Genomic DNA, 15,103 nt, shown 5'->3' on the forward strand with positions numbered 1-15,103 from the left:
TAAGTGGTGCATTGGGGGGCATCATTCTTGAATTCTGGCCTTGCATTCCACTCTATCTGACAGGAATTAAAAGGGAAGAATACACAGCTTTATCCATTTATTGATCCAAGTCTGTTCCAGTCTCTCAAACTCTGCACTAGTGGGTTTTTTTTGTGCGCTTCAGACTCCAGTATTACAGCCAGGCAGACTGCACTGATTTGCAGATCTAAAACTGGGGGCTGGAACCTGCATTGCAAAGTCTTGTTGTGTGGATACCAGCAATTGTGGTTCATCATGAATTATAGATCTTGTTTTCAAGCTATAAATTCAGAGAACTGTAGCTGCAAAAGCTCATGAGGCCTCTCCTAAATTATACCCACTAAAATAAGTGCAGAACTAAACGGCATTAAACAGAACTCTGACTGGTAAGACCAACTCAAAAAGAGGGTGATCTGGAAGATTCCCTTTATGGCTGAGTATCAAGGGTGCTGTATTGCAGTTGTGTGACCAGGTTTTGGTAGTGGGAGGGCTACAGGGTTGGGTTCTTTGAGAAGTTGCTAGAAGCTTCCTCCATGTCTGACAGAAGCAATGCTTCAATATGGACCCACCACTGGTGAAGATGGATCCCAGGAATGATGGTAGAAACACCACTGTGATAACATATCTGTGAAGAAGAAAAAAGTTATTGCATGGGGCTCATTAGTGCTCAGAGAAGAGAGGAGTGAGAATATGTGACAGGAAGAGCTCTGCAGCTACCAAGGTCAGGGGGCAAGGAGATGCTCCAGGTACCAGAGATAGGATTCCCTGCAGCCTGTGGTGAAGACCATGGTGAGGTAGCTCTAAGTCACTTAGGCATGTTTACAGTCCTCCTCACTAATCTTCCACTCTTTTCCCCAGCATGTTTGCTTATGCTCTGTCCACAGGCAAGGTGGGTAACTATGGAGAATGGTGGGTAACTAACTGCTCCATGTATGAGGTTCAGCAGTTGCTTGTACTGACTCTCTTGTCATTTCAGGGATCATCCATGTATCAAGTGGACCGGTGGTGGCTGCAGGCGGGTCCCTGTCTTGGTGTTTCATGCTGAAGCCATTCTGACTAAGGACAGCTACCTCCGTCTGATTGGAGGTGGGTGCTGCTACGTGCCAACTTTGGCTTGAAGGCATGAGGTAAAAGTCTCTTAGCTGATGTTCCCTTCACTTTGTGGTGGGAAGAGGACATGGTAGGAAAGAAGTTAGAATTCTCTCTAGTGTCTGACCCCTGAGACATTCAGAAATGCTTAATCCATTGGTGAACACCTATAAAGTCTTGTCCCTCCACTGGGCCCTGACGTATTTTGAGTTGGAACTGTTTGCTTGCAAATTGAGCTTGGAGGACATGCTAGAACTTAGAACCAGAATACAAGTTCACTGTAGCTAAGACCTTAAAATCAGTAATTGGAGTGACTTTTGAGAGCATTTCACTGGGAAATAGAGCAGCCAGCCCCACAGTTGAACAATAATAAACTGTAGTAACAAATCTCTGGGTCTCCAGCCTCACAACCCTGAGAAGGCCATAAACAAGATGGTTGCTGGCAGCACTTGAGTTGGCAGACCAAACCTGTCTAGTGTCAAATAAGGGAGAGCCTCTAAAGAAGCTGAGTTGTTATTAGCAGTCAGTTTGGATTTGAAAAGTTAGTACTTGTGGGTGTGTACAGCTGGGAGCTCATTCTAGATGTGCTGAGTTGGAAAAAAGCTAAAATCTACTCAGCTTCTTTTTGTGAAGGTGCTGACACTTCTTTCTTCTCTTGCTTTCTCCTTTCTTAGGTAATTGGTGCTTTTGTTTCTAATATCCTATCCAAGCAGAAATGCTTATGGCTTATTGGGGTAAGGGGTGGAGAAGGTGATTTGTATGTGGAAACTCCTAATCCTTTTTATGTGAGTTAAAAACATTCTTGGATGGTGCCAGAAGCTGATGGTAATTGTAACTCACATTTTTACTGGAGCATGGGTCTCTTCTTCGTTTTCTCACGTGGTTTAACAAGTCTACTGCTGAACAGTGCAACTCATTAAATTTTCTCCAGCTTTGTCTTGTTCCTGATTATGATACTTCTTACTTTTTTGGCTTACTTTTGTTGATAGAACGTATTTCCTGAAGTTTAATCTAATCTTCACCCTTTTATTCTCTGTTTGAATCAATTTGTAAACTGCCTTTTCCAGGCAGTTCTGTATTCTAGCATTGCAATTTCTTTCTCTACTGTCTTTGAACTCTTTTTTTGGATTGCTACATCCTTTTATATTACAGTTGGCCTCTAGTCTTGCTGCTTGCTTTTGGTTTATCTTATACCTCCAGGGCTGCTTACTACCTTTGTTTTTATGACTGTCTACTTGCATAGTGAGTTTATAATTTTACTTCCTCGTACTGTTTACTTTATTTCTTAATGTATTTGCAGTTATTTGTTGGAAGATTGGTACATGTGAATGAGATGTAAACAAAAGTTCAGTGCTTAATTTTGGGCTTTCAGGATCTGAAAAGTGATCACATAAGCTGCTTGTGTTAATGAGGAGCATTAGACATGATTACTTTTTGCTGGGAATACCAGTATCTAATAGAGAAGGAAGCTGAAATCATGTTCGGAGTGTTATAAAGCAGTCTATAGAATGGAATGTTTTTAAAAAAGTAATCTGGATATTTGTTAGGCTGTCCTGTGCTTTATTTTTATATGATGGGTTTATGCTAAGGATTGATGTAAGTCAGTGATGCTTATGTTGGCATTTCCTGTCTCCCTTTGCCTGTTACATGCTGCTGCTCTCTGTGAATTAAGTGCAGCTGTAGTGTCAAGAGTTGTTTTTTGGTAGCATGAGTGACTTTGGTTTATTCTTCCAGGCACAGATTAATCCCATGTCTCTTTGCCCTTTCACAGAGCGCTTCCACATGACCTATAAGATTGTGCGAACAGACAGCCGGCTGGTTCGGAGCATTCTGACTGCCCATGGATTCCATGAGGTGAGCACAACAAACCTGTGGTCTGATCTTGTGCTGGGCTGGGAGGGGGTTATAATGTTTTGGGGTTTTGTTTGTTGTTTTGCTTTTTATTTTCACTCTGCGGTGTTAGAACCAGTTGCTGTGCTTCCCCCCTCCCCCCCCCCCCCCCTTGAGCTTTTGGTTTTGTCTTTTAGTATACTCTGCTAGTCAGGCTGAAAATATGTCATTTTTCTCTCTCAAAGGACAGTCCATTAGTGTTAAGCCTTCAAAAATAGGGGAAAAGGAATGCTGAAGTTTGGTCATGTGCTTTTTCTCTTTTTACTTTTAAAGCATCACATCCTTGGGAAGATCTGAAGGATTTAATTTCTCAGCCTTTACAATCTGTCAGAAGTATTGATGTAGTATTTCACACTTCTCCTCTTGTGCCTTCTTGCGCTAGATGTCCTGTGCACAGCTAATGACAATTTGAGGGATGTGTAGGGTTGATTTTTTTTTCAGAATAACAGCAGCTTGAAGAATTGATTTGACAAGTTTCCTGAAGAGATTTAAAATGCTTTGCAAACAGTGTTTAAACCATGTATGAAAATAAGTCTCACAACTTCATTTAGAAAAATTTGACATGGTTATTTCTCAGCATGAGAATACCTTAGGGCAGCAGTTTGGCTGGAGTTGCCCTTGTATTGGAGATAATCAGAGGAGACTGTCTTAAACTAGAGTTGCTTTGGCCTTCTAGATCGAGGGACAAAGTGGTGTTGCTTTTCATTAGTTCGATGTTTTTGTGTGTGTTGTTTTTTATGTTGCTTTTTAGGTTCACCCTAATAGCAGTGATTATAATCTCATGTGGACAGGATCACACTTGAAGCCCTGTTTGCTGCGTTCCCTTACAGATATTCAGAAAGTCAATCATTTCCCTAGGTAAGGCCTTGATACCATGTTTTCTTGAACATTGTGATGATTTGCAAAAATCTGAATGTAGATACCCCCAAAAAATAGAGTATACATGGTACTGTAAAATCCCAACAGACTGGGCCAGCACCACATGCTGTCTTCATTCTTAATGGCCTTTGGGGTTTTGGGGGACTAGTATATAAATTTAAATGCTTGTCTGTAGCCCAAATATTGGATTTTTCATTTTATTTTCTTTATTTGATGGTAAATTATTTGTGACTTTGGGTTTTTAGTTAGAGGGATAGTCCTGTGTCCCCAGCTAAAGTTTGTAACTGCCTTTATAACAGATTGCTGTGCTTCAGTCTGTCTTGGGAATTGTGGGAAGTGCCACAAACAATATTAATACAGCCATAAAGTAGAGGCAGTAAAGCTTGTGAATAGTTACAGGGTTAGGGTTTAGACATCTGACAAAGCTACAGGTACTTCAAAGGGTTGCTGTAATGTCAGGGGAAAAATAGATACAGTCCCTTGTTTTGTGACTCCAGGTCATATGAACTGACACGGAAGGACAGGCTGTACAAGAATGTCTGTCGAATGCAGCTGGCCCATGGGTTCAAGACATTCCATATCTTACCTCAGACTTTCATCCTCCCAACAGAGTACCAGGACTTCTGCAGTAAGTGAATGGCTGGTGATGCCCAGATGTAAAACAAACTAATGGGATGTGGGGGGAAGGGAATAATTTTTAATATCCTAGCCTTTTGATCATGCCAGTGGTCAAGGCGACAAAATTAGAGGAAGCTGGGAAGACAGTAGGAAAGGTCCACACGATTTGTTTATGTAATTTCTATTCTGCTGTTTACTACATGCCTGTGTAAGTTTTCAAAAAGCTGATGTGGGCTTAAGATTCCAAAATGGAGGTCTTTTTATGTGCACAGTGTTGTTGATGATCAACTTCACAATATCCCTGCTTAATGCCTGGGAGTACTGAAGTGAGAAATGCCAAAAGGAGGCTTGGGGCAGAAGAATAAACGTATTGGAGCAGCGGAAGGGCTTCAGAGAGGGACTGTAATAATTGCACTGATTCAGAGAGATGAAATAGCATGTCAAAAAAAACAGACTTTGATCTCCTTATGGAGTTCTCTGAAGCCTTTACCATAGGCAACATTCTTGATTCTTGTTCCCCTGTTAATAAGCAAAATGGAAAATGTTGCAGACTTGTGGTGTTTTCTTTTAACCAGATACGTATTCTAAGGACAGAGGCCCATGGATAGTGAAGCCTGTGGCCTCTTCCAGAGGTCGAGGTGTCTACCTGGTAAATAATGTAAGTGCTCACTAAAAGGACTGTTTTTCAATAACACTGTCTTTGAAACTATGTCAGCTTCCAGACAAGAGGCATGGAGGCATGTAACTGGACACTGGCCTTACTCAATTTCAGCCATATATTGGTGAGCAGTTCAACAGCCCTGAGCAGCTTGGGAGGCCTGCTTGAGCCTGTGCTGTGTAACTGAAAGCAGTGTCTCTGTATGCTGTGCTCATCTTGCAATCTACCTTCAAGTCTTAGCTTATTAGGAGCAAGTTTATACTCCCTGAGACAGTTTGGGAAGCTGTGCTGATTCACGCCTTATTTGTGGCTGACAGTAGGCTGACCTTGTGGGGATTTCCAGAGCTCTCCTTAGTTGTTTCCCTGCGTGACCTAAACAGTCCTCAAACAGACCCCTTGTCTCCCACTTCCCCATGGAAAAGACCAGTTTAAATGAATCTGGATAGAGTAGGAAGTGTATCAATCTTAAATCTATGTTACCTAAAGCCAGCATGTCCTTCCTGAGGTGTAATGGGGATAGTTTTTGAAATCAATGTGCAAGTTTTAGTGTCTTTTGCTCTCTGTGGGCTTTGCAGGGAGTTAGGTTGTCATGGGTAACAAATACATCTGAGCTGGAGCCAAACACATGAGGGGATTCCAATAAATATCCTCAGCAGCAAAATGACTGTTGAGTCATTTTGTTTTCACTCATTCAAACCCCTTTAGCCTTCCCTGCACTGAAGGGGTCATGCTGCCTCATCTGTTCTCTACTTGGATCATTTCCCATAAAATAAGGGAGCGATTCGCCAAGTGTATGAGGTAAGTATTTCCAGAGCTACACTCAGTTTTTTCTTTGCTTGAAAGGGAGGAATGAGCTCAGGCTCACATGGCAGTTGGCCATGACCTGGGGAAAATACCCTTCTGGGACCAATATCCCTTTGTGTATTTCTGTTCAAGAAACACTGCAGCTACTTTGGCCCACAGGCCAGTTTTTTTCAGTGTGATGCCATTAAAAGAGTGTCTTTCAGAATCTCATCACAAAAGGTTTTGAAAACATCAGTAACCCCTCCGAAAATTACAAACCTTTGCATTTCTCTGATCCGTATAGAAAAGGGTGTCACTTTTATGTGATATTCTGAGGGAAGTTGAGCTTGTTCTTATATCCTATATAAGCATTTTATATGCTTAGGTTTTCTGCTCATGATTCTGGTGTTGTGGCTGAATAGATGCAAAATTGAATAAAGGCAGAATCCTGTGATTCTCTTGCCTCTTTTGCAAACTGGAGGCAAGAAAATGTTGTGTAAGAAACTGGTTACAAGAGAGACTTGCATACGGCAAAAAGTAAAAGCTTTTTCTACAGATCCCATAACTTTGTGATGTGTATTTTTCATAGTTGGAACTTTCTGTTCTTGCCTACAAGTATAGCTTTTGGGTACAGGAGCTCCTGCTGTGAACTGAGACTCAGTAGAAGGTAGGCAGAAAGGTTGGATACCAGCCCAGGATGTAGTTGCAAAGATCACAAGTTGAGTAATTTTCTTCACTTGTGACTTCCCCACCAAATGTAGTTACGTATTCCATCCTGGGTCTTCTAAACCCCTTCTCCATGTGTTTGGTTAAACCCTTGAGAAGCAAACAGAGTAACAGTTACTTCTTAGATGTGGGGTTTTTTTCCTCTGCCTATTTTACATCTTTGACATGTGGCTGTTAAATCTGTATGCTACTCTGAGTATTTTACTGGAAAATTCAATGAGCAGGTTTTTTTTGGCAATGTAATCATTCCTAGACTTCTCTTTAGGATCTAATTACCTTAAAGGTGTTGTGACTGGAAGTTACATTTTTTCATTTTGGTTTTATTTCTTCCTTCCCCAGACATACTTATAGGTACAGGGTGGCTTCAGGAGGGAAAGGCAGGAAAAAATGGTGGATTTGATCTAATTTCTTCTTACTCCTTACATCTCCTGTGTTTTCACTCTTAAATTCTCTGTTCTTCTGCAGCCAAACCAAATTGTAGTGGAAGACAACATCTTGGTATCTCGTTACATCAGCAATCCCTTGCTCATAGATGGTGAGTGTGCTTAGGAATTGCTTTTCTCCCTTCCCTCAACCCTGCATCTGAGGATCTCTTCCATTTTTTCAGGAGTTAGTTCAGTTGAATAATTGAGTGGTCTAGTTTGGTCTAGCATCAGACAAAAGTAACTAGAGAATTCATTAAAGCCTGGAAGCTTTTCAACTGGGATAGCTTCAGGCACCTGTGTCAGCAACAGACAATGGTTTATTGCTCTCAGAGTCTGTTGAAATTTCTCAACTATTTATGATGTCTGAAAGATATTTGCAGTCACTGACTCTTGACAACTGTATTTCAGATTTCAAGTTTGATGTGCGTCTCTATGTTCTGGTTACATCCTATGATCCACTTGTCGTCTATCTCTATGAGGAAGGATTGGCCAGGTATGGGAGAAGTCTTCGTTTTTCCGTGTACCTGCACTTGGTGATCCAGACATTTCTTGGCTTGCCTCTCTACTCCTGTAACAATAGTAAAATGAGGAAAGTGCCAGTTAGGGAATTCTGCTGAGTTTAAATAGATGTTATTTCATCATGCTGTGTCCCATCAGGTTTATTCATATAGATTATGGGATATTGAGTGAGGAATTTTATTGTTTTTGTATATAATTAATAAAGCAAGTTTTCAGCTCTCAAGGGTTGAATGGCCAAACAGATTGTCATTGGCATGTTCATTCTTGAGGCTGAGTTCTTGAAACTTGGGATTGTTGATATCTTTGTGCCTCTTCTCTGTTCTCTGAGGGGAAGGGAATCCAAGCTTTCTCAAATTTATCCTAAGAAAAATGTAATTGGAGACCTGTTAATGAATGAGATCAATGACTCTTCTAAATTTTAGGTCATTGTTTGTATTTTCTGCAGTATCTACTAAGTGGTTTTAGCCTAGTTTACTGTTTTTAGCCTGCAAGGTAACAATTTTCCTTTGCATGTAAGTCATGAAAGACCCCTAACATTCCCTAGAATCAATACTCATCTACCAAAAATACCCGTTTTTCTTTGTCCCAGAAATTTAGCAAAATATTTGTCTGTAGTAATTAATGGATTTGGAGCAATCACCCCTCTGAATTCCCAACAGATCAGAATTTTAACTGTAGCGGTTTGAGAAAAAAACACCACAGAACTGTCTTCAGCAACAGTTTTAAAGTAATGCTGTATCTTTCTTACAAGCACATCTCATGTATTCAGAATATATCTAGGGTTCATGCTTGACATGGCTCTGACTTGGAGAGATACTGAATTCAAATTATCTTTGTCTGAAGAAGATAATGAATCCCAAAGAATACATAAATAATGATCCCACAAGCAATATCTATTAAATTGATGAGCACCCTGCTGCAGGTGTGTTGTGATGTGCCTCTGCCTGCAAAGGTAATGTGAACACATTTTTCCCTAAAAGAAGGCAGAAAGGGGAAGCTCATCTTCATAAGTGGAAAGCTTAACAACCATATTCACTTTGGAAAAGGAGCCTTAAACATGCCAGTCATGGAAGACTTCTGTCTTGGGAACTGGCAGCTAAACTGTTAGCTGCTAATATGGCATGTTTTTGGAAAGTGGAAAGGGAAACAAGATAGTGTAGAATTCTAGCATGTTCTCAGAATGGGACATAGCAGGACTTCAAAGATTAGAGGTTGCACCATCATTGATATCCTAAAGGTGGTTCTGCTGATCTTGTAACAAATGTGTTTACTTCTGGAAAAATGCAGCTGTATAAACACAAGTATTCTACTCTGAGGATAAGTGTGCATTTTTGTCAGCAGAGCAATATATTTTGCTTGAGGGTAAGAGTGTGGAAGTACGTATCTAGGTATCCATTCAGAAACATGAGTATCAACAATTCTGGACTCTGAATCTTCCCTGCCCATCTTCTCAATGCCCATCTGGTATCAATACTTGCAAATCACTTTTCAGTTTTCTGAAATCCTTAGCAGTTTAATGTGTGTTTGGATTCCATTGTTTAAACTGTAATCAAATCTGGTGCATATGGTGTTAACATACATGACGAGTGGAACATATATCTACATGACACCACAGTACCACTAATCAAAGTTTTCCTTTCTTTCAAATTGCATCCCATCCTTCAGTTTTCTGTGAGATAGATAGTACATGGAGATTAAATGTGGCACTACATATCTTAATGCCTCTTTGCAATATGGTCCACTCTACCAGTACAACTATGGAAGAGGTGTAGAAGAAATGAAAATAATGAGCTGTAATCTCTATTCCAAGAGAGAGAACTCTGGACTCTGGGGAATACCTCTGGTTCTGTTACTAAACTTCAGCTGCCCACTGAGCTGAAGTGTCAGCTATGGCTAAATTCTTGTAGTTGAATGCTTTCACACGATAGCTGTAAGTTTTTTGCAGACGTATCTTTAATTATACTTAAGCTTTTCCCATCTGCGGTGGCTGTACAGCTGGTATGGTCATGCTGCAAGTACTAGCAAGCTCCCTGGAGGACAATGCTCAAGGTGAGCAGGGGCTGGTAACTTTAGGTGGGCTGTTCTGTGCGGCCTCCAGATGGCACTAGTGGTCTTTAGTTGTAGCAATTTGTTTTTTCTCCATACCCTGGATTGCAGATTCAGTTGGTGAGAGGTAAAGAACCTAGAGTTACTGGATTATGGCTTCCTATTTAGCTGTTTTGCTATTCATTTTACAATATGAGCTATGTTGCTGGGAGAGAGCACTGTATTGCCTCACATAGAGTAGTGCTTTGGTTTAAAGCTGGGATAAAAGTTTAGCTCTTCACGGGAAGGGAAATGTTTTAACCCTGGGGAGTAGAAGTTTTTAATACTTTGCTTAAGGAAGAAAAACCCATGTTGCTTAAGGGTAGAAACAATTTCTAGCACAGAACTGTGTGGTAATGTCAGGGTCTGGAATCAAAGGTGGTATAGAAGCAATCTAAGGTAAAAAATACCATCAGAACAAAGCAATCTGGTTTTGGAACCTCATCTAGTGCTGTGATGCACTGTGGTGACTTCCATGTTTTGAATTTGCTTTCTGAAGGCAAATAGTCTGTGACGTGCAGTAAGGATGACCTAGCTTGGTGTTTTAAATTTTTTTTTCCATTTTCTTATTCTGTCTGAAAGGTCATATTCCTCTCTATGTTATGCTTTGCATATTCCAAGAGGAACCTGACTGTTTCAGTAAACTTGGTGGCCTCTACCAGAAAAGGAGTGCTATGAGAAAACTAAGATGTAATGATTTTTACAAGGAACAGACTTAGTATAAAAAACATTTGTGATGTTTGACTAGATGTTTCCTTAGGCCTTGTTTCTTCTGGCACAGTTAGACTTGTCATGACATGATCTAGAGTGGAATTTGAGGCTTCAGAGCTGAGGAGAAATAAGAGATTGTGGATCCAACGTTTTTGTACCTTCCATTGCACTTTCCAGGTTTCATCTGAAGGAGATAAGAAGGGTATGTACCCAGATGTGTGTAACAAGGCCTTCAGCTGTTGTGCTCAAAGTACTAAATAACTATTTGGTTTGCCCTGGCCAAAATTCTCTCTTTCTTTTTTATTATTTTTTTTAGTGCAGCTTTTCAGGAAGAGAATGACTTCAAAATGTTTGTGTCAGGGCTTTTTGGTTTGGTTTTCTGTTTTTTTTTTTTTTTTTTTTTTTTTTTTTTTTTTTCCCTGTTTGTCCTCTAAAAGAATACCAAGTAGAATTTAGGAAGCACTGATGTTGAGCAGGTTCCTTTTTTAGCTATTTCCATTCCACCCCATATAGAATAAGCTGTACAAGGGGACAGATGCTCAAGTGAAGAGAGTCAGCTTTCAGATTTCTGGAGAGTTATTAAGGGTGGTATCAGTGAATGTGCTCTGTTTTTATGTTTTGTGTACAATACAACTTTTCTAGTTGTGCCTTCCTCCAACTCTGTCAGAACTCCTTGCATATTTTGTGCCTGCTAGACCTCTAGAAGGAACACTGCTAATAGATTAATTTGGAGATATTCAGGGATCTGTTTAGAGGTAGTGGAGTGGGGTGGGGATTTTTTTTCTCTTTCTTGAGGCTTGAAGCAAGACTGAAGCTGTGTTAGATGTAAAGCAGCGCTGGGTGACTTAAGATCCTCCTGTTGGATTGAAAAGTGTGTTGAACAGTTTTCTAGTACATATTAAAAAAAAAAGTAGACACAAAGTGCTGCCATACATCTGTTAAATTGGCAAATATTTAGTAACTTTGTACTGGAAAGGACAATTATAGTCTAGATTGGTTACCTATGATTACAGCCTGGAGAATGTAGCTGGGACCTTTGCACTGAAGGTATAGATTTGGAAAATGAGGTGGTCATGGCAAGCTTGGTCCAGGTTTGCCTGAGGGTATAACTCTTTTGTCATCTGATCATACATTTAAAATTTTGGTAGCTTTATTTATCTGAGATTTCCAAAACAGGTGATGTAATATATTTATTGATATATCTTTTATATCTTAGTTCGAATAAGAGGTACATTGTTAATAAACTACAGTCTTAATTATAAACTTTTGACACACTTTTGAATGTGACTCACCAAGTGCAGTTATGTGGGAGTCCCAAGGCTTCATTTAGAGCAAACTGCTGAATTGGTGGATTATGCTGGTTTTTGTAGGAGCATTCATGTGAGTAGAGAATAACAAGCCTGACTTGTGCCTGAAGTACAGCTGAAGAGAGCATAGGGCCAGGAATAGCTTGTGCTGTTCGTGAGCTTTCCCTGTTTTGCTAGTTCTCTCTCCTGTCTAACTTCCCCTCCTTCTGTGTGGGACAGAAAGGAGCCTGGTGGACCTCTGTTGCTTGATGCCTGCAGGCATGATGAGGGCTTGATGCATAGTGTGGGGTATTAATAGTGAACCTGTTCCTTCTTTTGGGGAGACTTCTTGATAGAGTACTTTTTCTCCTAAACCACATTTAGACAGCCCTATTTCTGAGCTTGAATAGTTGGAAGGGTCAGGAACTTGTCATTCAGATTTACACTGCATTTGAAAAGTAGATTAAAGAAAAAGAAGGAGAACTGAGCTGAAACCAAAATATTTGTGCAAAAGGCCCAAGAAGCAGCAGCTTGGGGAAACTTTCCAGTGGGACACAAGGGTTTACTCTGGAGTAAGACTGCTGGGCTTCACAGCATTGCTACTAGCTGCTGTGCATGCTGCCTGAGCTCATACCACTCAGCCTTGTGACACCTTCCAGCCTGGCTTCCTAACTGACACTGGCTCCTCTGGGATATTCACCATTTCTGTTCTGTGTTCCTGTGGTTTCCAAAGAATTCAGGTATTTGCTTTGAGCCAAGGAATTCACATTAGCTCACAGGCTGTGCTTAGGCCGGAGCTGGCTGAGCCAGCTGCAGCAGCCCCATCCCACTTGCAGTAACCCCTGCCCAGCAGCCTCTGTCCTTAGGGAGTGCAACTCATTTATTTCTGCATGGACACCTGGGATCTGGCTACAGCCACTTCGGTAGACATTGCTCTGTGCAGAAACTGTGGAGCAGTGTTATTCATTTGATGTACCTGCTGGGCTTTAGGCCAGTGAATAGACTCTCAAGCCATAAGGCTTTATGTTGCTTCCTTACTTTTTAATGAAGATAATCAGATTCAGATCACTGAAGTGAATAACTACTGAATCACTGAGGTGTGTAACTACATGGCCCTATTGTTGTGCTTAACAGACTGGCTACTAAGCAGTTGCTAAAGCTGCTGACAGTCTGAACAATGAGATACTAGAGAATGTGATAAACAAAACATGAGAGGTTCACCAAATCACAAACTAGCTGAGATTGGAAGGGATCTGGTCCAACCCCCTGCTCAAGTGGGGCCATCTAGGTCTGGTTGCCCAGGAACATGTCCAGATGGCTTTTGGGTATCTCCAAGGAGGGAGATTCCACAACCTTGACAGTGCTTGGTTATCCTCATGGTGTTTTCTTGTGTTCTGAAGGTTCAAAATCCTGTTAATGACAATGCATAAATTGAAAATATTCAAATTTGTTATGAAAAGATTTTAAAAAGTCTTTATTTTTCCCCCCTGTTCTTCAGACATCTGGTAAAACTGCTCCTGGATCTTGTTCTTTAACATAGAACTGTTTGAGTAATTTTATTCAGCTTTGATTAGAGAAACTATCGTCAGAGAGGTGTCACCAAAACTCCTTTTTATGTTTAGCAAATCTCTTACAAGCTTTAGCTCCTGTTCATGCTCAATTGCTACCTGACATATCAGGTGGATGCTGTGAAACAAATTAATGTTGGAGGAATGGGGATGTGATTTAGACTTCTGTTTTCTGTCCTGTGCTGTAAGGGAGCTATGTTTCCTAGGCAAAGTGGCAGCTAACACACTAACAGGGAGCCTAAAGTCTAATGCACGGGGAGGAACGAGGGAAAGTGACTCCAAGCATAAAACGTGAGGAGCATGCTTGTAAAAGCACTACACTGATTATTTCCAGGACATTTATGCAGGAACTCTCTGTGCAGTCATGGAAAAGTCTATCATAATGTGTGTTTTTGTAGAACTCATTTGAGAGAAGAGGGTTTAACTATTCTTTTCTTCTTCCCACTCCAGAGTATTTTTCCTTCTCTTCTTCCTTTCCGAGGCTCTGACTAGGTGCCTCAAATAAGCATTCTGGAGCTGTCAAGTTTCATGCAAAACCATGTAACATGTTTTGTAAATATTTAATGATCCAGTTTACGTGTTTCTGAAATGACTTGCAACCTTTTCCTTGTGGTTAATTCATTTCCTGAAGTCGTTCTGGAGATAAGGCAAAGAGCGCTGTACAATCCCTTGGGTACTGTCCTGCCTGGAACTGTAAAAGGGTAGTTGTTTGGGCTGAGGTGGTGCATTGATGTGGGTAAAGGGCCAAAGTTTGGTGTGGTGGATTTGGGGGCTTTTCAGCGTGAGCTCTGACATGTTTTGTAGACTGCTGGGTGAGTAGGGAGAAAATTTGCATAGCACTTGAGAAGAAGGTGATCTATTGCAGATGGAGCTTAAGTGTGGTTATTAGACTTTTAATGAACTCTTATAAGAAAGGGAAGGAAAACTGGAATCTGTCAGTATCTGAATACCAAGGGTGAAACTGAAGCATGAGAGGGAGGCAGAGAGCTGGGATGTCTTTATATGTTATACTCTTAGTCTGGAGGCTGAGAGTAGTTCAGGAGTCTGAAGGAATTAGTGAGGATTTTTCCCTTGATTTTCTTTTTGTGCTGCCCAGGCTACCTGCTGCTGCTACTGCCACCCTTTTGCTTGCTTTTGGTTGCTCTTTCTTCCTCTCTGATCCACAACAAAAACAGCCAGAGGGAAGGGAAATGTGCTGTTGAGGAAGATGAGCTGTGTAGCAGTGTGTAGTTGCTGGTACAGAAAATGGGTAGTTGGCTTCATCCAAGTTGGAATATGCTGCTGTGGCTTGGCTGTGACCAGCTGAGACATGAGCAGATGTATCAGAACAGTGGAATGTATGAGTATCACTTCTCTGTTCTAAGCTTTGAATTCAGAAATGAAGGGCATCTCCTCTGTCCTGCTGGGGAAAGAGAAGGTGCAGTGAAAGGGAGGGAGGCTGCCAGGGTTGTTCCCAATATGATTGCAGCTACTTATGCCTGGGAGACTGTATTACAGGCAGCAGTTAGTGTGGAAACTGAGCAATGCACAGTCAACCTCAGTTTAACCTTTCCTATTTCCAGCTGTAGTTTTGGGGTAGAAGCTCTCCTATAATATTTCTGCTTAGATGCTTTTGGAATCTAATCTCTTGTATACAGTGTTAGAATGTGTCCTTAATTTTCTTAACTTAGCACTTTCCTTAGACTTTAAAGAGGACAAGATTCATTAGAAGGGGAGGATCTCTGAGAGAATGGGACTGCAGTAAAGCCAGATAAATAAGTTAATGAAAGTGAATATCTTTAGTATTGTTTGCGGACCATTTTCAACCATGAGTACAAGCAGTACATAACATCAGGACATGGGAAGGTG

General features: G+C 40.9%; 1 protein-coding gene across 1 annotated transcript in view; it reads left to right on the forward strand.

Moving 5' to 3' along the window:
- TTLL5 (tubulin tyrosine ligase like 5) overlaps window positions 1-15,103 on the forward strand; it is a 118,909-nt gene that overhangs the window by 1,698 nt on the left and 102,108 nt on the right. The window contains exons 2-8 of the mRNA XM_062494308.1: window positions 995-1,104; window positions 2,879-2,961; window positions 3,749-3,855; window positions 4,374-4,504; window positions 5,070-5,152; window positions 7,127-7,196; window positions 7,495-7,579. Of these exons, the coding sequence (XP_062350292.1) occupies window positions 995-1,104; window positions 2,879-2,961; window positions 3,749-3,855; window positions 4,374-4,504; window positions 5,070-5,152; window positions 7,127-7,196; window positions 7,495-7,579 (669 nt within the window). The remainder of the gene's footprint in view (window positions 1-994; window positions 1,105-2,878; window positions 2,962-3,748; window positions 3,856-4,373; window positions 4,505-5,069; window positions 5,153-7,126; window positions 7,197-7,494; window positions 7,580-15,103) is intronic.

This window comes from Cinclus cinclus, chromosome 6, assembly GCF_963662255.1.
Source record: "Cinclus cinclus chromosome 6, bCinCin1.1, whole genome shotgun sequence".
NCBI lineage: Eukaryota > Metazoa > Chordata > Aves > Passeriformes > Cinclidae > Cinclus > Cinclus cinclus.